The sequence below is a fragment of the Hemicordylus capensis genome, chromosome 2, assembly GCF_027244095.1.
Source record: "Hemicordylus capensis ecotype Gifberg chromosome 2, rHemCap1.1.pri, whole genome shotgun sequence".
Classification (NCBI taxonomy): Eukaryota; Metazoa; Chordata; class Lepidosauria; order Squamata; family Cordylidae; genus Hemicordylus; species Hemicordylus capensis.
This window is the reverse complement of record NC_069658.1, coordinates 198,160,232-198,181,967: the sequence shown is the minus strand read 5'-3', so window position 1 is coordinate 198,181,967 and position 21,736 is coordinate 198,160,232. Positions and strand designations below refer to the sequence as shown.

At 47.2% G+C, this 21,736-nt stretch overlaps 1 protein-coding gene across 4 annotated transcripts in view; it reads left to right on the top strand.

The window, feature by feature from the left end:
- Window positions 1-21,736, top strand: part of ESPL1 (extra spindle pole bodies like 1, separase) — a 57,923-nt gene that overhangs the window by 5,786 nt on the left and 30,401 nt on the right. For 2 of the 4 annotated variants that reach the window (XM_053297402.1, XM_053297403.1), the window contains exons 5-9: window positions 9,368-9,488; window positions 10,583-10,719; window positions 11,635-11,828; window positions 14,876-15,118; window positions 21,271-21,415. In XM_053297402.1, coding sequence (XP_053153377.1) covers window positions 9,368-9,488; window positions 10,583-10,719; window positions 11,635-11,828; window positions 14,876-15,118; window positions 21,271-21,415 — 840 coding nt within the window. Of the gene's footprint in view, window positions 1-1,155; window positions 1,182-1,969; window positions 6,983-9,367; window positions 9,489-10,582; window positions 10,720-11,634; window positions 11,829-14,875; window positions 15,119-21,270; window positions 21,416-21,736 lie in introns of those variants that run through there. The other 2 variants (XM_053297405.1, XM_053297404.1) reach the window with 2 other exon arrangements.

Sequence of the window (21,736 nt, the reverse complement as noted above, 5' to 3'; positions counted from 1 at the left end):
ATGCTTTCAATGGGTTCTTTGTGGACAAAATCTCCTGTATTCGGGCCGACTTGGACTCCACTGTTTCTGCAGAGTCTATTAAGGTGGTGTCCAGCAATCCCTCTTGCAGTATTAGATTGGATCAGTTTCAATCTGTGATGCCTGATGACGTGGACAAGCTGCTTGGGGCGCTGCGGCCTACTACTTGTTCTCTGGATCCTTGGCCGACATGGCTGCTTTTATCTAGCAGGGAGATTGTTGGAAATGACTTAGTTAATATCATTAACTCATTGCTGAGGGAGAGTAGGATGCCTCCTTGTTTGAAGGAGGCAATTATTAGACCACTTCTTAAGAAGCCTTCCCTATATTCCTCAGTGATGGACAGTTATAGGCCAGTCTCCAATCTCCCATGGTTGGGTAAGGTGACTGAGAGAGTGGTGGCTAACCAGCTCCAGGTGGTTTTGGAGGAAACCGATTATCTAGACCAGTGATTCTCAAACTTGGGTCCTCAGGTGTTATTGGACTTCAACTCCCATAATCCCCAACCAAAGGCCACTGAGGCTGGGGATTATGGGAGTTGAAGTCCAATAACACCTGAGGACCCAAGTTTGGGAATCCCTGATCTAGACCCATTTCAAACTGGCTTTAGAGTGGGCTATGGGGTTGAGTCTGCCTTGGTCAGCCTGATGAATGACCTTTACTGGGGAATCAACAGAGGGAGTGTAACTCTGTTGGTTCTTTTGGATCTCTCGGCAGCGTTCGATACCATCGACCATGGTATCCTTCTGGATCGCCTGGGGGAATTGGGGATAGGAGGCACTGCTTTGCAGTGGTTCCGTTCCTATCTCTCAGGCAGATTCCAGATGGTGGAGCTTGGTGACAGTTCCTCTTTAAAACAGGAGCTATTATATGGAGTCCCTCAGGGATCAATTTTGTCACCAATGCTTTTTAATATTTACATGAAACCGCTGGGTGAGGTCATCAGGAGATTTGGTGCAGGGTGTTATCAGTATGCTGATGACACCCAAATCTATTTTTTTCCTTGGTATGGGGAGGGCATCCTAACGTGACGGGTTATCAAGCTCTGCATGCTCTGAGACAGGACCAATCAAATTTCAGGTCGATCATATGTATCCAGACAGCTGTCACTCATCCCCAGTTCCAGTCCTGTCTCGCTCCACAGACAGAGCATGAGTATTGCTGTGAGGAAAAATTTCACAGCCTTTCTCCTTTTTTATTTTAATAGTTTTTACTTTTGGATTTCCTCTGTTGAGGTCTCTCTTATTCGCAATATGGAGCCTGATTATGGGGGATATGTTGAAGGGTTCCCTTCTGGAGGGCCCCTTCACAGAAGCCGCGATTGTTCCCTCGGTGGCAGGGACAGCGAGCTTGGGCCTAACGGCCATTGATAAAGGAGAGGAGACTACTGTGAGCCAGGAGGCTTCTAATCTGCCTGCCCCGCCGCCCAAGAAATCGAAAAAGAAAACTAAACACCTAAAGGAAAAGGGCATTGTCAAAAAGAAAAAGCATATACGATCCCCTGGCAGCACGCCACTGAGCGATAGACTGCAGTTGAAGGCAGTTCGGGCGCAGCAACCTTCCGCTTTCCCGCCCGATTTAACTGCCAAAGGCGCGGTGGCCATTTTAGCTCTCCTCTCCAAGTCTAGCCCTGCCGTTCTTTTTAAGAGCAATGGGGAACCTGGGCGCATGACGCCGATCTCTGAACCCTTCCAGGGTTCTGTCTATTAATGACCCCCCAGTGGGGTCCGATTAGCGTGCCAGCGGCGGTCTCCGTGCTCGACCCTCCTCAGGGTCCTATTAGCGCGACAACTTCATGTACCGCCCTTGACCCTCCTCAGGTTCTGTTTAGCGCGCCGACGCCACTCACAGTCCTCGACCCTCCTCAGGGTCTGTCTGCTGCTGCTGCCGCTGCTATGTCTACCACTGCAGGTGTCGGTTTGTCTAATATGCCTCCACTCCCTGGCGGCAAACAGCCGTCCCCGGGTGATTTAATTTGGCTGGGGGAGTTTGTTAAGAGGCACTGTCTGGCATGGGTATCTTCTCTGCTAAGTCAGTCCGCAGACAGAGCTTGATTAGCGCTGTGAGGAAAATCTTCACAGCCTTTATCATCGTCTTTCACTTTCTCTGACTACTTCAGGCCGGTTTCTCCCTTCCTTTATTCTGTGTGCAAGGATGGGAAGGGAGTCGCCAATTACGCTCATTTAGCTGCTTATTTTGATTATTTCCTCTGATTAAGGCTGTATTATTCTGACTATGGAGCCTGCTCATATGGGGAATATGTTGAAGGGTTCCCTTTCGGAGGGCCCCTTCACAGAAGCCGCAATTGTTCCCTCAGTTGGAGGGACAGCGAGCTTGAGCCTTTTGGCTAATGTTAATGAAGAAGGAGCAACTGTGAGCCAGGAGACTCCTGTTTTGCCCGCCCCTCCGCCCAAAAAAGCAGCTACAATAGAGCTTCCATTCTGTGGACTAAAGAGCTTGTTAAGCTGATACCTCCAGAAAATCTTAAACTCCGCCAGGGTTTAAATAAATTGGCCAGAGCTTCTGCCCTTATGGCAGACTCAGGTCTGGACTGCATACAGCACGCCTCTCGTGCCATGGCAGCCGGGGTGGCACTGCGCAGAGAGTTGTGGTTAAAAAAAAAAAAAATTGACGGGTAGATGCCAAGTCCAAGGTCACCTTGGCTGCTACTCCCTTTCAAGCCAAAAGGGCCATCAAGGATGTGTCTCAGGAGACTGGCACACCTTCAGCCGCTGGCTTTGATCAGGAAGGTTTTCCATCAACCTCTATTTCAGCAGCCACTGTACCTTTTCCACCATTTTAAAAAGATGTTGTGTTTGCAGAGTGGGGTGTGCCGGGGGCCACTAAACCTGCCATATCCTTCCCAAAAAATTGTATGCCTTACCTCCTGATATAATGGCTCTTTTGACAGTTCCTGTGGTGGATGGACCTGTGGCCCAGCTGGTAACTGGGGCTCTGGTGAACAAGGAGGGAGATGACCTTCTTAAGACACCAGAGGAAAAGAAAGTGGATCATCTGCTACGTAAGGCTCATGAGGCATCTGCAACTGTCATAAGGGCAGCTGCCACTAATTCTATTTTCGCTAGAGCCTCCATTTTGTGGACTAAGGAGCTTGTTAAGCTGGTACCACAAAAGAATTTAAAACTCCACCAGGGTTTGAATAAGTTAGCCAGATCGTCTGCCCTTATGGCGGACTCTGGTTTGGACTGCATACAGCACGCCTCTCGTGCCATGGCAGCAGGCGTGGCAATCCGCAGAGGTTTGTGGTTGAAAAATTGGAGGGCAGATGCCAAGTCCAAGGTCACCTTGGCGTCTACTCCCTTTCTGGGGGGGAAGTTATTTGGTGAATCCTTGGATCCTATTTTAGTGGACACAAAGGACAAAAAGAAAACCATGCCAGTTGGGCGTGGTAATTCAAGGAGGATTTTCAGGGGAAATAACACCTTCCAGAATGCCTTTTGTTCCTTCAGAACTTTCAATAGACCTGCCAATACAGGGTTTAGAGACAGCTACCAAGGAAGAGATGATCGTGGATCTTCCTTCAGGGCTAACTGGTGTCACCCCTGGAATAACAGGCAGATAATCGGGAAGAGCACGTGCTGGAGGTTATGTCAACGCACAAAACCGTAAGCAATGACGCGATATCGGTGGGGGGCAGGCTTCTGGAATTCGCAGAAGCCTGGGTGCACAGCACCACGGATCAATGGGTGTTGAGAACAGTAAAGCACGGCTATGTTATAGACCTTGTGGCAACTCCTCCCGATTTTCTTTTCTTAACACCTGTCCCCAAGGTGAGGTCCAAGAGACTGTTGATGGGCCAAAGCATCCAACACTTATTAGACATCCATGCGATAGAACTGGTTCTGTTGCTGGAATTATGTGTAGGTGTCTTTTCTCTTCTCTTTTTGGTGCCCCCCCCCCCAAAAAAAAGACGACTCCTGGTGCGCGATTCTGGATTTGAAAAGATTAAAATCAGTTTGTGCAAAAATGCACATTTCGAATGGAGTCTTTAAGGACAATAAAGGCAGCCGTACACCCGAGCAATTACTTGTCCTCGATAGACCTTTCAGAGGCGTACTTACATGTACCGATTCATTCTGCCTCTCGCCAATACCGGAGGTTTGTTTACAATCAGAGACTGTTCCAGTACAGGGCTCTACCCTTCGGGTTGTCCTCAGCTCCTCGCGTATTCACCAAACTCATGGTGGCAGTGATAGCTTACATGCGCTTGCGGGGGATCCATGTTTACCCGTATCTGGACAGCTTGCTCGTGAGATCTCTGTCCTACAATCAAGCCTCCAAGGACATAGCTCAGGACGTCCAGATACTAGAGGATCACGGGTTTGTCATCAACCGTACCAAGAGCCACCTAAACCCATCTTGTGTACTCCAGCACCTGGGAGTTGTTTTCGACATGAGATCGGGCACTGTTTCTCTCCCAACGGACTGACAACAGAAGATTGCCTCACACATCAGGCCATGGCTGTCCAGGAAATGGGGTTCCCTCATGTCTCTGGCTCAACTCATGGGCTCAGTGATCGCCTGCCTAGAATGCACGCCCTGGGCCAGGTGGCATTCGAGCCCACTTCAATGGTTCTTGCTTCCTTATCAGGAAGCCATTATGGCAAAGAAGCAGATAAAACTTCGCTTACCACGGAAGGTCAGGAATTCTCGCCTTTGGTGGCTGTCGCCGGCGATAGGAAAGTAAATACTTCTGGAAACTCCCCAGAGGATTGTGGTGACGACAGATGCCAGCCTCTCTGGTTGGGGGGCCCACTGCCTGGCACATCATGCGCAGGGGTTGTGGGTTCAGAAGGATTTGGAGAACAACATCAACTGGCTAGAGTTGAAGGCAATTCTATTAGCTCTTCTGCAGTTCCGTGATCTGTTGATAGGGAGACATGTTCTGATAAGGACAGACAACGTGACCGCAAAAGCTCACGTAAATCACCAGGGTGGCACAAGATCAAGGCCCCTCATGCAGGAATCCAACTTACTATCCGCATGGGCGGAAATTCACCTACACTCCATGACGGTGGAACATCTGAGCGGCACGGAGAATCTACAAGCGGATTGGCCAGCCACCAAGCGGTGGATCCAGCAGAGTGGGCCCTGCATCTGGAAGTCTTCAAGGAAATTGTCCACAGGTGGGGTTGTCCACAGCTGGACCTCTTCGCGTCACAGGAAAACGCCAAACTACCAAGGTTTTTCGCAAGATATCTAACTCCTCACGCAGAAGAAGTGGATGCTCTCACGTCTCCCTGGCCACGGGGATTACTTTATGCCTTTCCCCTGACTCCAATCCTGAGCTCGTTCCTATTAGAAGAAGCAGAAGCCGTTTTGATAGCTCCTTATTGGCCGCGAAGACCCTGATTTTCTGACCTCCTGAGTCTCTCAGTCCAACCGCTGTGGCCTCTTCCCCTAAGGAGAGATCTACTATCAGAAGGACCTCTATGTCATCCGGATCTGGTCTGGCTACGCCTTCACGCATGAAGGTTGAGCGCATTACCCTAGATTCCAAGGGATATTCCCGCCAGGTGCAAGACACTATCATAGCGTCAAGAAGGCCGTCCACTTTGCACATTTATCGGGTTACCTGATCAGCCTTTTGTTCCTGGGGGCGGAAGCAGGATTTTGTTCCATCCTTGGCGGGGGTTGCAGAGGTGCTGGGGTTCCTTCAAGCAGGTCTTGAGAAAGATCTGTGTCCCAGCACATTGAGGAGGCAAACTTCAGCCTTGTCCTCAGTCCTGGATTTAGCGGTGCCTGGTTCATCTTCCTTGCACCCTCATATTAGACGTTTTCTAAGGGGAGTGAGCAACTTGGCTCTGCCTCCCGTACATAGGTTTCCCTCCTGGGATTTGAATTTAGTTTTAAATGCTCTTACTAAGGCTCCATTCGAGCCTCTTCGTTTAGCTCCCTTGAGAATTTTGTCCTTTAGAGTCTTGTTTCTTGTGGCCATCACCTCGGCACGAAGGGCTCCTGAACTAGCTGCCCTCTCTGTGCGCAATTGGCTATGCATTTTTCAAAAGGAGTGTGTTGTTTTTGAAGTTGGATCCCACCTTCTTACCCAAGGTTAATTCCATTTTTCATAGGAGCCAAGATTTAGTATTTCCCTCCTTCTGTCCTAGTCCTGCTCACCCTAAGGAGCATGCTTGGCATACTCTGTATGTGCGTAGGGCACTTAGATTGTATATTAAAAGAACCAAAACCTTTAGAAAGACGGATTCCCTTTTTGTTTCCTTTCAGCCATCTTCCCTAGGGACCAAGGCGTACAAGGTTTCCGTGGGTCGATGGATCAGAGCTGCCATATCGTTGGCTTATGAGTCTCTTCACCTACCTGTTCCTCGTGACATTTCTGCCCATTCCACTCGCAGAGCCAGCACTTCTGCGGCCTTTTCAGCTCGTGCCCCCTTGGAAGAAATTTGCAAGGTGGCAACTTGGGCATCAGTGTCTCCCTTCATTAGGCATTACAAGATTCCGTCTTTTCACGCTGCTCAAGCAGCAATAGGAAGGACGGTATTGCAACAGGTTGTCTAATCATTCTCTCCCACCCTTGGGATTGCTTTGGTACGTCCCGTCACATTAGGATGCCCTCCCCATACCAAGGAAAAAGAAACATTGGTAGACTTACCGTGAAGGGTTCTTTTTCTGGGTATGGGGAGGGCATCCGGCCCACCTGCGAATGTTTACGACGGATATGCAGGGAGGTGGGGCGACTCCCAGGGTTGCTTAGTTCTTTGCTGTCACTGTTTACTGTACAACTTCATCCCTTGTGGACTATTTTTTCTCTCCTTGCTCTCTGTATTTTCTGTGCTCAACAGTCCTGGAACTGGGGATGAGTGACAGCTGTATGGATACATATGATCGACCTGAAATTTGATTGGTCCTGTCTCAGAGCATGCAGAGCTTGATAACCCGTCACGTTAGGATGCCCTCCCCATACCCAGAAAAAGAACCCTTCACGGTAAGTCTACCAATGTTTCTTTCTCCTTATCATCATCATCATCATCTTCATAATCAGGAAATGGCATTCACTCCCTAGATGCCTGCCTACGGGCAGTAATGGGCTGGATGAGGGATAACAAATTGAAGCTGAATCCAAGCAAGATGGAGGTGCTCATTCTGGGGGATCGGAATTTAAGGGATGAGTTAAATCTTCCTGTGCTGGATGGGGTTACACTCCCCCAGAAGGAACAGGTATGCGGCTAGGGAGTGCTCTTGGATCCAGGCCTCACCATGGTATCTCAGGTGGAGGCTATGGCCAGGAGCGCTTTCTATCAGCTTCGGCTGATTCGACAGCTTGAAGAGAATGATCTCAAAACAGTGGTGCATCAGCTGGTAACCTCCAGGCTTGACTACTGCAATGCGCTCTACGTGGGGCTGCCTTTGTACGTAATTCAGAAACTTGAGTTAGTTCAAAATGCGGCAGCCAGATTGGTCTCTAGGGTAACCCGGAGAGAACATATTATGCCTGTCTTAAAACAGCTGCATTGGCTGCCAATATGTTTCCGGGTGAAATACAAAGTGCTGGTTATTACCTTTAAAGCCCTGAACGGCTTGGGTCTGGGTTACCTTAGAGAGCGCCTTCTTTGGTATGATCTCCATTGCTCGTTGAGGTCATCTGGAGAGGTCCGTCTCCAGTTGCCACCGGTACATCTAGTGGCGACCCGGAACCGGGCCTTTTCTGCAGCTGCTCCTGGTCTATGGAATGCACTCCCGGCAGATATCCACAGTTTAGGCTCACTGTCGGCCTTTAAGAGAGCCCTAAAACCCTATTTATTTGGCCTGGCCTTCCAAGGCTTATAAAATGTTGTTGTTTTTAAAAGGGTTTTAATTGGTTTTAAATAGTTTTAATCATTTTTGAATTGTTTTTATGTTGTTTTAGCATTGTTTTAATTGTGGGTTTTATGCCTTTTAAAAAGTTATTGTATACCGTCCAGAGCCTCTGGATGGGGCAGTTTATAAATGTAATAAATAAATAAATAATAAAGAAGTGGCACCACTCTAAAAGGTGTCATTTTGCCCAGTTAGCAAAAAAGGGCCAGGCAGGATCCTGGTTTGAGATCCTGGAGTGCAAATGCCAGCCAGTGTGTAGACAGTACTGAACTAGGTAAACCAATGGTCTGACTGTGTTCTTCATATGAAGCTCTTTTTTAGTAGAACATGTTTGATTTTGCCTACGGGCCAGTGTTTTTATATACTGAATGGCCATCTAGTTATCTAGTATATCTTGGTGAGAAAAATGGGTGACTCGTACTTGAGCTTGAAACCTAACCACTAAAGAACAGTGTGTGGGCTGCTTTACAAATGTGATCATGGGTAATCTCTTTTAACAGCCTACATGTACTCAAGTGTCTGAAATGTGGCAAAAGTAGTTTCCCTACCAAGAGTATGTATACTGGGGTAAGCATATCTTGGTACAGGGGATGTCATGAGACGAAGAGGTATAATGTCCCAGCCTTATGCCTTGAATGAATGAATACATCTTTGAGACTGTAAAGGAGACCTGCCAATCAAAATAGAACTTTACTTTACTTCACGCTCCAGCCTCCTGAACTCAGTCTTCCTTTTGGCTGCACAGAAGACTCACTTATGTCTTAATCTTCCAAAGTTTACAAGCATGTAGAATTGCTAGCAAATGTATACAAGTTATAAGATGCTTATGGGCAACAAGTTAATGCAGAGGAAGATTAAGACATAAGTGAGTCTTCTGTGCAGCCAAAAGGAAGACTGAGTTCAGGAGGCTGGAGTGTGAAGTAAAATAAAGTTGTGCCTTTGAGCTGGTGTCCACTCCTGGTGACCACAGAGCCATGTGGTTTTCTTCGGTAAATTACAGGAGGGGTTTACCATTGCCATCGCCCTCACAGTATGAGATGATGCCTCTCAGCATCTTGCTATATCACTGCTGCCTGATATAGGTGTCGTTCTGTGCTCTGGCTAATTCAAACATGAGAATTTTACATACTACTACAATTTACCCTCCTTTTCTTGATCAATGTAATCTCTTGTGTCCATCTGTATTTGAGGTTCTGGAATATATCCTCTGTTGCAACAGGGTGTGAAATAGTATCCTATTCTGGAATGCCTTTCCTTGATTGCTTTTTCAGAAAGCAAACATTGCCTCCATTAAGATTCTGAAAAGCTTCCATACTTGCTTACTTTACTATATTAAAATGGTTGATCGGATTGTGAGAGAGCTGACTGTATAAATCTAAGAACTGAGGTTGCACTAAGATGGACCGTGGTGGTAGCTCTGTCTGTAGCAGATGCTGTGGCAACATGTTACTTGATGCTTGTAGCTTGTGCTCCTTTTTTCTGCTCTTAAAGCCTGGGATTTTATTTCTCACAGGGACCAGACTTTGCTGGGCTGTCACAGTTATTGGTATCTCTCCAAAGGGCTGTTACTTGGATGCTGGATTTATTAGAAGGCCTTCCTGAGAGAGAGAAGGCAGAGTACCTGGATGTCTCAGGTTGGTGTTTAAGACTGATGGTGGTCTTCCAACAGCTGTCTAGAGCTCTGTGTATTTGGAATCATTATCTTTCATAATAAGGAAGAAACAAGCATGGATTTTTCCTTATTAGTGGCAGAACTTTCAGTCTCTACACTGCAGCTTTTCTTTTCATCAAGGAGATCTCCTTGTTGAATCATACTGTGGAACTTGGAAATAGCACCTGCTGCTGTTCTGATTAGGGATAGGTAACTGGAGGTCCAGCATATTCCAGGTAATTGGTTCTTAAACTCTTCCCGTTGTATGAACAGAGGTTCTGCTGGAATTCTCTCATTATGCATCTTGGTTCTTCATGCTATCAGGAATGGTCTATCAATGGCTTCTAATTGTGATGGCTATAGGCCACCTCCAGCCTCAGAGCAAGGTTGCCAGAACCTAAGGGGTATACTCGTGGGTCAAATCGGCCGTAAGCCAGAATTTGGCTTTTAAAAAGCCAAATCTGGCCACCTAGCCTCAGAGGCAAGATGTCTCTAAATACCAGTTGCAGGGGAGCAATAGCAAGAGAGAGGGCATGCTCTCACTTCTTGCCTGTGGGCATCTCAGAGGCATCTGGTGGACCACTGTAGGAAACAGGATGCTGGACTAGATAGACCTTGGGCCTGATTCAGCAGGGCTGTTACGTTCTTATACCTGTATATGAGCCTGATGCCGGCAGATTGGGATGAGCAGATAAGGGAAGGACTCGGCCACGATCATTGTTGTTGTTCCCTCTGGACAGCAAGAGTGGCTTAAAAGGAGCCCTTTGTCTGTGTCTTGGTTGTGTGGGAGTTGGTGGTGGGCAGAGCAACCCCTACTCAATTCAGCATATGGCCCTTGTTAAAACTTACTTGCCAACCCGGGATCTGGATGGTGAATAATTATCTGCTGATGCTTGGGCTCCTCATCAGTATAATGCTGGCAAAGGTAGATGTCCTGCAAGGGAACCTCCTGAAGGAGGCTTGTTAGATCAGGCAAAAATGTCCACTAGTCTCTTCAGGAGATGACACTATAGTCAGCAGTACCTTGGCCAAAGGAGGCTGCTTAATCCATCATGACTGGTCCTGTTCTCCTACCAGCTTATTGCGTGTCCAGGTTGGCCTACAGCTTCTACTGTCAGAAGATGTATGTGGAGTCGAACTCTATAGCAGAGCTCTTTAGCAGAAGGCTGGTCGAGGAGGAGCTCTTCAAATACCCAGAACTACCTACAGAAAAGGTAACTTCAAGCTTTTTGTCACTTTATGAGCAGGTATGAAGGAGGCACAGGTGCAGCATCATAAAGTCCAGGACCTGTATCTGCTAGGAAGACTGCTGTACTGTTGTGATGCAGGGGGTGCACTACTGACCTTGGATTTAGAGCCCCTTGATTTTTTGGGGTGTGCTTTGCCTAAGCTATGACCTTGTACCTGTTTACTAAAAAATAAGACCTCCTAACTTCAGTGGGGCTTGCTCTTAAGTATGTGTTGGGTTGCTGCTGCCTTGGACTAACCTATTTCACAGGTTTATAAGGATAAGGTGGTGAGTTGAAGTAGCTGGCAAATCTGGGTGTGAATTCTAGCTCTTGTATCTCTGCCCTCTCTCTAGCTTTCCTCTGTGCAGCATGGTATTATCCACACCACTTTCCATAGGTATGCTGCTGCCTTTTGTACCCTAGCCTGCTCCTTCACCAGACCCTTTTGCTGGTCATGCTTATACTCCAGGTGGAATCTTGGCACTACTGCCAATGGCACCCAGAGATCCTTTGCTTCCCCTGTGTGAAACTTAAGCAGATCAGTCGGTCGTTGCCAAAGGCATCACCCTTAACCACATGTGTGCTGCATGGAGCTCCTTGGTGGAAGGGAATACACAAATGTGGCAGTATTTAAATGGTGATACCAGAGAGTCTACCTAACTGGACTAGAAGGCACCTCTGCTTGAAGCATCATTGCCAGTTGAAAGCCATTACCCTAATAATACATGGGCCACTAGTATTACCGTTTGGAGCATGAGCCATGCGGCATAGGATATGCAAGATTTTCTTGTTCTTGCTAATGGGGAGTTTGAGAACTGGAGAGGGCTTTGTGTTCTTTTCTTGCAGGAGTTCATTTCTGCTGTATGCCGCTTGAGTACTTCTTGTTTCTTTTTTTCATAGCTGCACAATTGCTTTAAACTGCAAGTGGAAAACTGCAGGAAGCTGGGCAGGTTAGAGGAGGCTCTCAAGACCGTGGTGTTCTGGCTGGTTGCTCAGCGCAGTGATATCGTAGAGCAGATGACGGAGCCTGTCTCGTCCTGGGTCAAAATCAAAATGGATGCCCACAAAAATGGAGCTGATGACCTGAGACTAAAGTGAGAAGGGAAATGGGAGGTTTAACAAAATTCAGACTTTGGAGTAGCAATTTGGGGGCTGCTTCTCAATCTGTTGTTGTAGGCGTATCAAGATTGAAGTATGGCTTCCTCTTTTCTCCCCACCTGAAGTTTATTCAACTAAACTCTCTCTATTCTTGCTGGGATAAAGGAAACACAGTTGGTCCTGAAGGGAGCTAGGGCACCTTACCTCTGCATATCAGATAGTAATGAGGAATGAATAGAGGGAAATGGAGTAGGTGAGCCCCTTCTTGCTGCTAAAGACTTTGCCAGTTATGGCTGCAAAGACTCAGCTACTGAACAAGTGTGCTTTTATTTAGTTGAACTAGAATTAAAACGTATATGTTATTGAACGAAAGAAGTCGTATTCCTTCCCATCTGTAAGGAGGTATAAATGCTCAGTCTGTTGTATTGGGATTTCTAACTAAATTATTGGGATTACTAATTAAATTATTCCACAGAATATCTAGCACAAATATGCCTATTCACACACATTTCCAAATGTGCAGAGTTCTGTTGGTGGTTGTAGAAGAGGATTTTTTTCTTGCTCTCTGCCCATCACCCCCCACACACACCTCTGGCTAGCTTCTCCCAAGTGGTAATGGAGCCTGTAGATCAGTCTGTCCCATGCAATTCTCTGCTCTTAAGTTCAGGCCTATCTGCAGGTCCTATTCAAACATTGGATCTTAAGATGTGGAGCTGAAGTGGGACAGACATACCAAGCTGCCTAGTCCTACTTACTGCAGGTGTAGACCAGATTCTTGTAGGTTCTGTTTCAACACCCCACTCAACTGACACCCCCCCCCCCAGAAGTGTTGGAGGCTTTGGCATCCAAGCTCCTAACGGACATTACTAACTATCCAGAGATTCACAGGGTGGATTAAAACAGACGGTTTAAAAATGGATTTTTATATTTATAAACTGGATTTAAAATGTAAATAGAATACTACATCTCAAATCTGAATGTAAAAAAATGGTATGGTTAAAATGAAATCTCATCCCAAACATACTACACAAACACACTCTCCCCCCAAACTGAATTAATGACTCTCTATCTCACACAAACATGGACATTCATTTCAGTTTCATCTCAAAAATGGCTCTAGTTTCCAGCAGTGTCCAGCAATTATTGTCTCTTGCTTTTGGAAATGTTTGGACTTTCAGTTCTATTTCTAAGCAGACTAAAGTACAGGGGCGTATCTAGGGTAGGGCAGGCAGGGCACGTGCCCTGGGCGCCACTTGAAGGGGGGTGCCATTTTTCTAAAATTAAAAAATTAAAAAAATGGCTGCTGAAAACAAAATGGCCACTGCGCATGCTCAAATGGCCTCTATGAGGCCCTAGGCCAGGGGTGGGGAACCTTGGCACTCCAGCTGTTGTTGAACTACAGCTCCCATCATCCCCAGCCACAATTATTGTGGCTGGGGATGGTGGGAGTTATAGTTCAAAAACAGCTGGAGTGCCAAGGTTCCCCACCCCTGCCCTAGTCCATGCCAGGCCTCGCAGAGGCCATTTGAGCATGTGCGGTAGCCATTTTGTTTTCAGTGGCCATTTTTTCAAAAATATTTTTAAAAATGGCCATTGTACATGCTCAAATGGTCCCTGTAAGGCCCTAGAGGCCAACAGGGGGAGGGGGAACCTTTGCAGGGCCACCCCCCGACAGCCTTTAGGAAGCCCCCAGAAGAGGCTACAGGTAATTTTTTTAAAAAAATTAATATGTCATTGTACACATATTCAGTTTGGCACTATGTACAGAGAGTCAGGGCTTGTGAATACTGAGCTGAAGCTTATGTGCTAGAATTGTATTCATTTGTTCTTACTTTGCTTCTTGTGATAAGTGAGTTAAATTTGATGTCTTAATAATATGCCTATTAATGGTGAGTTTGTCTTTGAATCGGTGTGAAATCCTTAGTATTAAGGCCCACTTGGAGTTTCTTGCTCTCTCTCTCATTTTAACTGTCTTTCTGAAAGACTAGAATATATTCCAAGCAGAGACACAGTTTACTCTGCATATCCTTTTAATTATTTCCAGAGTATCTGGGAAAAGTAAAATTCTCCATTTATTTTTAAAACTTATGTAATAGTGATGCTACAATGCATAGTAGAGAATTAGACAGGCACTTCTGTTTAGTTTTCCAAGTACACCTCCACATAGTATTTGGGTATTTCATGAGCCCCAGCATACTGAAATATGTAGTTTTCCAGCATTTTTTGGTCTGGCTACGTCCACTGCTAAATAGTTTTTGAAATATTAAAAGATTAGCGAGCTTGACTTGTATTTTTCAGCTGATATTATGGTAAAGTTATCTGAAAGATGGATGTCAGATGTTTGGACAGGGGGCGGAATTTCAGTGCTTGCCCTAGGCGCTATTTTCCCTAGATACGCCTCTGCTAAAGTAGCATGTGCAAAGACACAGGCTGGATAGTGAGGCAGGACCAAGGCGGAGGTATGACCAACACAATATAGGAAAGGAGATGGAGTAGAAAAACAGTGGAAACAAAACAGGAAGGCTTTATTTAGTACACAGCTTCCTATATTGCCCAACACTTTGCCACAGGAAAAACTGTCATAGTTTCTGGACCTTAGAGAACTCTATTTGGGAATGTTTTGAAATGCTTTTCCTGGGTAAAAAGAAGGTGTCTAGTATAAGCTGGGCAAGAAGGAAATGCAGGGCAGCCTGACGAAGGTAATGAGTACATTACATTGCAATTACGTTAAACACCAAGTATTGTGTGCGATTTCCTAAATTAGTAAAAAAAAAAAAAAACAGGTTCTGTTTAGAAATACACAAAGTGTACCCTCCAAAATGTTGTAACTATTCTATTGAGTGGTAAATTAATAGGTTCTAGTGATCAGATTTTCACCATTGTTTAAGAAATATGTGAGGTATCTGTGGGAAGCTTGATTTAAATCAGTGATTTTAAATTGACCATGTTATGTTCTTGTAACCATGCAGTCGACAGAACTTTAGAGGCTGCTCCACTTTGTGTCTGTTCTAACCCATACTCCTGGCTTGTATGTTGACCACAGGACTCTGAAGGAGGGCCTGGGAAGCTACAGCTTAGCTCCTGAGATCCTCATGAAATTGCTCTTGGAAGAACTGAAGGCTTATAAGGCTATGCGAGTAGACACTGGCCAAGAGCGCTTCAATGTGATTTGTGACCTGCTGGAGATATGCTCTGAAGGCAGCAGTTGGACACATGAGCGGGCTGTGGTCCTGATAGAACTGGCACAGGTTCTGTGTTACCATGACTATAATGAGCAGACAGAATGGTGAGTGGCCAGTATGGGTTGGGGCTGCTATTGTTGAGGCCCTAATTGGCTTGCCCTTTACAGCAGGGGTTCTCAAGCTTGGGTCTCCAGCTATTGGACAACAACTCCCATCATTCCCAGCCACAACAGCCAAAGGAGTTGTTGTCGAACAGCATCTAGGGACCTAAATTTGAGAACTCTTGACTTATGGAATAACAAATTGTGTGCTTAAAACAAGATCCCTTTAAGCTTGTTTTTTTGAGCTTAAGCTTTTTAAACTTGCACTTCTCAGCTGCTGGGTAAGGACATCTCATGTGGGTTATCCTCCCCAGCATGCTCCAGAGGGCAGGACATATTCAAATTAGTCAGAGCCTTTAAGAGGCCCAGGAGGATAGCCCCTCACAGTTTAGTTTGTCCTGCAGAGCTCCAGAGCGGTTGGCATTGCCTTGCTTCTGCTTCCACTCTGTTTCTCTTATTCCTCATCTCTTTCTTTCATCCAGTTCTACTTTATCTTCTATCCTAAACTGTTTCCCCAAAATTATGCACACACACACAAAAAAGCTCTTCTGCCTCCCTCCGTTTTCCTTTCTCTTCTCCTGCTGATGGAGCCTCAGAGGTCCGGCATTCTGCATGTATTGATGCCGAAGGGGAAGAAGTCTGTGGCCTCTTTGCCTGGTAAGCCCCATCACCACCGTGTGATGGTGCACGCCGTGCAGAGCACTCCACCACGGACCACCAGGTCTTCATTGGGTGTGCCTTGGGGGTGGAAGGGCCAGAACCCATACTTGGGTCAACCAAGAACCTAACTCACTGCCATTCAATGTTCTGCCTCCCCCTTCAGAAGACCCAAAAGCCCCAACCTCATCATCGTGGAGGAGAGCATCTCAAGTCTTCTGGTGGGCCCGAGCATTCCTCTGTGATCTGCACTGACTCCCACCAAACAGCCCAAGCCCTCAGAAGCAGACTACTCGGCACCTGCCCTGATAGAATAGCAGGTGCCAACTGAGAAAGGGAAAGAGAAAGCTCCAACAGTGTCTGACTTCGTTCATTGTGTGGAATGAATTTTGTTCTGAGTGGCAGTATCAAGGCAATGTGCACGTACATGCATTCAGGGTGGGGCCTTTCTAATTCAACCTCAGTGGGATCTAAAATTAACTGAGCAGACATCAAAAAATGTGTGAGCACGCACACATGCGCACGTCTTAGAGGGAACACTGGGCTCTTTTCTTCCATGCTGAACCAGACGCTGGAACAGCATCAGCCCAAAAGGCCATGCAAAAAGCAGAACAGACCTTAAGAACAGTTCACCTCTTCCTCACAGGATTCTGACTCTTCTTCATCGTTGTCATCAGAACCCTCTCCTAAAGGATGGTGGGGGGAGTCATAAGCGCATCGCACTCATGGAGACTTTTCCTTCTGAACACTTCTCCAATTTATTTGTAAAAGCCTTACATACTTTGGGCCTACAAGTTGAGGGCCTGCAGGGAGCTAGTTCTACCCACTACCTCTTCACAGGACCTTTTGGTTCCACTCCCCGAGACTTGCAGAAGTGGTGAGACAGGAATGACAAGCTCCCTCAATGCAAACTACGCTAGCTAACAAATGTTACAGTTTTGTTCATACAGCAGCAGCGTTATTCCAAAAACCCCTGTTGACGCTCATGTGGCCGCTCTCACGTCAGGGGCAATACAACTACGAGATGGAGAATCGGTCCTCAAGGATCCCACTGAGAAGAAACTTGAGTTCCAACTAAAAAAGAGCAATGAATCCGTTTCAATGTTCATTTGAGCATCTAGCAACATTCATCATCTCTAGGGAGTCCTTTCTTTGGACAGATGATCTCCTTCAGCCTTCTCCACCAGATCCACCCAGACTAGAGGCAGATCCTCATTAAAATCCAAAAGGCCCAAGCCTTTAGTGCAGGTGCAACACTGGGCTTTGTACATTTTGGGGCACGAGCCATAGCCAATAATGTGGTGGCCAGGTATACCTTGTGGCTGAAGCACTGGAAGGTGGATGTAGCCTCATGCTCAAATCTCTCAGCAGTCACCTTTTCCGCAACCAAACTTTTTGGTGATGAGGCATTACAAGAAGTTGAAACAAAAGACAAAAAGATTGAGCAGCAGTTCCACCAGTTTGAAGGCAGGGGGCATACCTTTAAGGGTGGGGGATGGTGCCCTTCCCCATCCCGCCATGTTTCCCGTCATTGCTCCATTGAATAAGTCCTCGTTGGGGCGGCAGTGTACCTCCATGGCACCCTGGTGTCCTCCTCAGCTAGAAGTTAAAGGAAGTACCCGGCTCACGTGCGTGTACTGGACGCGTGTGCGTGCACATTGGGTGCAGGTACATGGGCATGTTGTGTGCAGACACATGCCTGGTGTGCGCATGTGTGCCAGGTACTTTAACTTCGAGCCAAGTAGGACATTGGGATGGCAGGGATGTACGCTGCTCCCCCAATGGGGACTTATTCAGTGGAACAGTGGTGGAAATGCAGTGGGAGGGATAAGGGCACCCTCCCCTGCCCTTAAAGGTATGCCCCCTGTTGGTTCTGTGCACATCCTTACTTCCTAGACAACACCACCAAAAGCTAACTGACCCCTTCCAAGCAGATCCAGCACTTGGGGATGATCATAAGACAGGACACAAGGCAAACTCTTCCTACCAGAAGAACGCAAAGACAAAGTACTGCACTTAATCTGACATACTGTCTCTCAAGAGGGTATTGGTCATCACTCTAGCCCAACTCTTGGGACTAGTGCTCTCCACCATAGAAGTGGTTCCTTTGGCGTGTTTCCATGTACGCTCTCTAAAATGGTTTCTACTACCCCACCAGATGGAGACTGCCCAGAGACACCAGACAAAGGTCATGCTACCCCACTCAGTCAAAGATTCATTATGCTGGTGGTTGCATCCTCCACACCTGGGACAGAGCAGACATTTTCTGGATCCCCCCAGGATAATAGTCACAACAGATGCCAGTCTGGCTGTGGGGGTGGGTGAGCGCATTACCAATCCCAGTCAGCTCAGGGACCTGGACTCCACAGGAGGTGACCCACAGCATAAATTGGCAGGAGCTGAGAGCCATCTATCTGGCTCTCATAGCCTTCCAGGACCAAATACTCTACAAGGACATCTTGGTGCACACAGACAACACAACGGTGAAGGTACATGAAAATCACTAGGGGAGGAGGACCCGCTCCAAGTCCCCTCACCAAGAGGCAGTCCTATTGATGCAATGCACAGGAAAAATACCTGCCTTCCCTCCTGGCCCACCATGTCAGTGGCTCGCTCAACACACAGGTGGACTGGCTGAGCCGCCAGGAGCTTTACCCAGCAGAGTGGAGACTTGACCCCCATGTCCACCATCTCACACAGGTCTTGGTTCATCCATCGGTAGACCTCTTCACATCTCATCTCATCACTCAGCTCCCTTGTTTCTTCTCCCACTTCCCATGCCACCAGGCGGAAACAGGAGGTGCCATATCGGCCCCATGGCCCAAGGAACTCTTGTATGCGTTCCTGCCAATCCCAGTCCTCAGCCACCTTCTACGCCGCATCTGGTTACTGGGAGTGCAAATCATTCTGGAAGCACCTTACTGGCCACGTCATCCGTGGTTTACAGAAATTCTTCACCTGGCAGTGGATGGTCCATTGTTCCTTCCAACAATAAGCGACCTCAGTCAGGGTCCGGTTCTACATCACAACCCAGCCTGGTTCAAGCTTGCTTCCTGGTGCCTGAACACAACTTTCTCAGCTGGCTTGGATACGACCAGCGAGTTCTAGATACCATACTGGCGTCCAGAAGGGCCATCACCAACTGGGTTTATTATTCCACTTGGCGGGTTTTTCTCCATTGGTGCAGACAACGCAAATTCTCAGCGATAACATGTGGGCTTCTGGAACTTCTGCTGTTTCTCCAGGACAGCCTGGATAAGGCCTAAAGGCAAACACATCAAACATGCAGTGGGCTTGGGAACTCCGTTCTCGCCTTTCAAGAGCAAGGGTCTGACCTCACACCCACACTTGAAATGCTTCATAAGAGGGACCACCTTGTCATCTCCGCCAGTGCTTCATAAGAGAGACCACCTTGTCATCTCCGCCAGTGGTACCTGGGTTCCCTTCATGGGACCTGCACAGAGTCCTCTGGGTACTACAGGCACCTCCATTTGAACCTCTACGATCGATACCTCTATGCATCCTCTTGATGATGCTAGCCTTTCTGGTAGCCATTACTTCAGCTAGATGGGTTTCCAAATGTAGGTCCCTGTCTGCCAACCCAAGGTTTTGTGTTTTCTCTCCAGATTCTGTAACTCTGATTGCAGATCCCTCTGTTTGTTTTACCGAATGGCACAAACTTGACATCTGTTGCTGTCTAAAGACTTACCTGTCTCAGACTTCCTCATTCCGCTCCACAGAGGGATTATTTGTGTCTTTCCTGCCATCTGCAATGGGACAGCAAGTTTTGACATCTACCTTGTCCAAGTGGATCAAGGCCTGTATTTCTCTGGCATACAAGGTTCAGAGCCTTCCTACACAGCTGAAACTTACAGCTCACTCCACCCACTCGGTAGCCACCTTGGTGGCTTTTTCCATAAATGCTCCATTAGAAGACATCTGCAGAGCGGCGACATGGTCCTCTCCTTCCGTGTTTACAAGACACTACAAACTGGGCCTCGTACATTCCTCACAGGCTGCCTTCAGCAGTCGTGTGCTCTAGCATGTTCTCCCGCCCCAGTAGCCGAGGTTGCCCACCCCCCCGGGTCTTTTTAGCTGTGGCATGTCCCACACAAGATGTCCTCACCCAGCAGCTGAGAGAGGAACATTGGTCACTTACCGTGTAGGCTGCTTCTTGCTGCTTGAGTTGAGGACATCTCGACCCACCCTTGGCTTCCACAGCTACTGGTCTGCATTTTCCTCATCTGGTATTACTATTGTTCTCTGATGGGTTTTTCTTCCTTCTGGAAGCTTGGCTTAGCTAAATAATTGAGAGGGGCTATCTTCCTGGGCCTCTAAGGCTCTGACTAATTTGAATATGTCCTGCCCTCTGGAGCATGCTGGGGAGGAAAACCCACATGAGATGTCCTCAACTCCAGCAGCAAGAAGAAGCCTTCACGGTAAGTGACCAGTGCTCCTTTCCACTTCAACAGCAAATCCATGACTTGTGACTGAACCATGCCCCCCTCCCCCAATTTTAACAAAGACTGGTATGCTTATGAGCCAAAGATAGTACTAATCCCTGACTTCTTGTGCACACACCATTTCCTAGTCTGAGTACTTTAAATTGCAAGTTGCAAGCTTTTGAACTGTGTGAGCTAGATGTCCTAGAAAATTACTTAACCCAGATCTGCATACTTATGGCCACCCTGGGGTGGAGAGAGGAACGCTTGAGAAATTAACAGGTCATGCATTCTTCCAGGGGCGTAGCTATAATTGAATGAAAGGGTTCAAAGAACACGGGGCCCCAGCTCCTGAGGGCCCTCCAGTTCCATCCCTTCCTATTTTCTTCATTGTCTCCCTCACTCTGGGGGGCCGCCCCAGAGAGGGATGAACACGGGCCCCCTTTCCCCTAGCTATGCTCCTGCTTCCTTTTTGACATGTCTTAATACAGCCTTTTAGAAGCCCGAGGGAAACTACCTTCATCTGCAACCTGTTCCAGGAGGCTTCTGTGTAACTTGAATATTCTGTGTCAATTCCAAGTTGTGTCCCAAGGAGAGCAGAACAGGAAAAGCCGGGCAGATACAGGTTATTGTGCAAACTCTCTGCCTGATGCCCAGACATCTTTTCATCTTAAGCCTATAAAATGAACTGTGTGTATTTCAAAACCTTGCATCATACATTAAGATCATGCAAAGCTCCCTGTATATGCATAGAATGCAGGGAGCAGTTGATAAACTGCTCCCTGCATTCTATTTACTTAACTTGATCTTAATTCCAAGTTCTTCTTGGTTGGTATAACCCACGATCCTTTAGAGAAGCACTTGATCCTTGGAGTGAGTTTGGGTTTGTAGTTCTGATGTTAAAGCCTAATGAAGACCATACTGATTTGGTCAGTTTGCTCTGGTCCAGTCACTTGTTTGTTCTCTGCAAAACAAGCCCTGCAACATTCCCCAAAGGGCTTCATGATCGAAGTATGCAAGACGCCGTTGACTAAACTCCAATGGTATCCTCTGTAGCTCTGCACTGGACTCCATACATGAAGCCCTGAGGCTGTTGGACTCTGTGCCAAAGACTTCTCGGAATGAGGAGCAGCTCCAGGATGACAAGGCCCAAGCCCTGCTCTGGCTTTACATCTGCACCATTGAGGACAAAATGCATGAGGTATGTGGCTGGGAGCTAAGCTTGTTAAAATAGGGGTGGTTTGTGCTTTAAGAAGCTGGATTCTGTACCAGTGTAAGTCACAGGAAGCGTTGTCTATACCATGGGACTGTGACTTTGCCCCTCCAGGCCAGCTTTTTTTGGACTACAGCTCCCATAATCCCCAGCCACAGTGGCCAATAGTCAAGGATTATGGGAGTTGAAGGCCAAAAAATGTTGTGCAGCAGTTGACTAGCAGCAGCTTTCCAAGGTTTCAGACAAAGGTCTTTCTCAGCCCTACCTGGAGATGCCAGGGATTGAACCAGAGACCTTCTGCATGCAAAG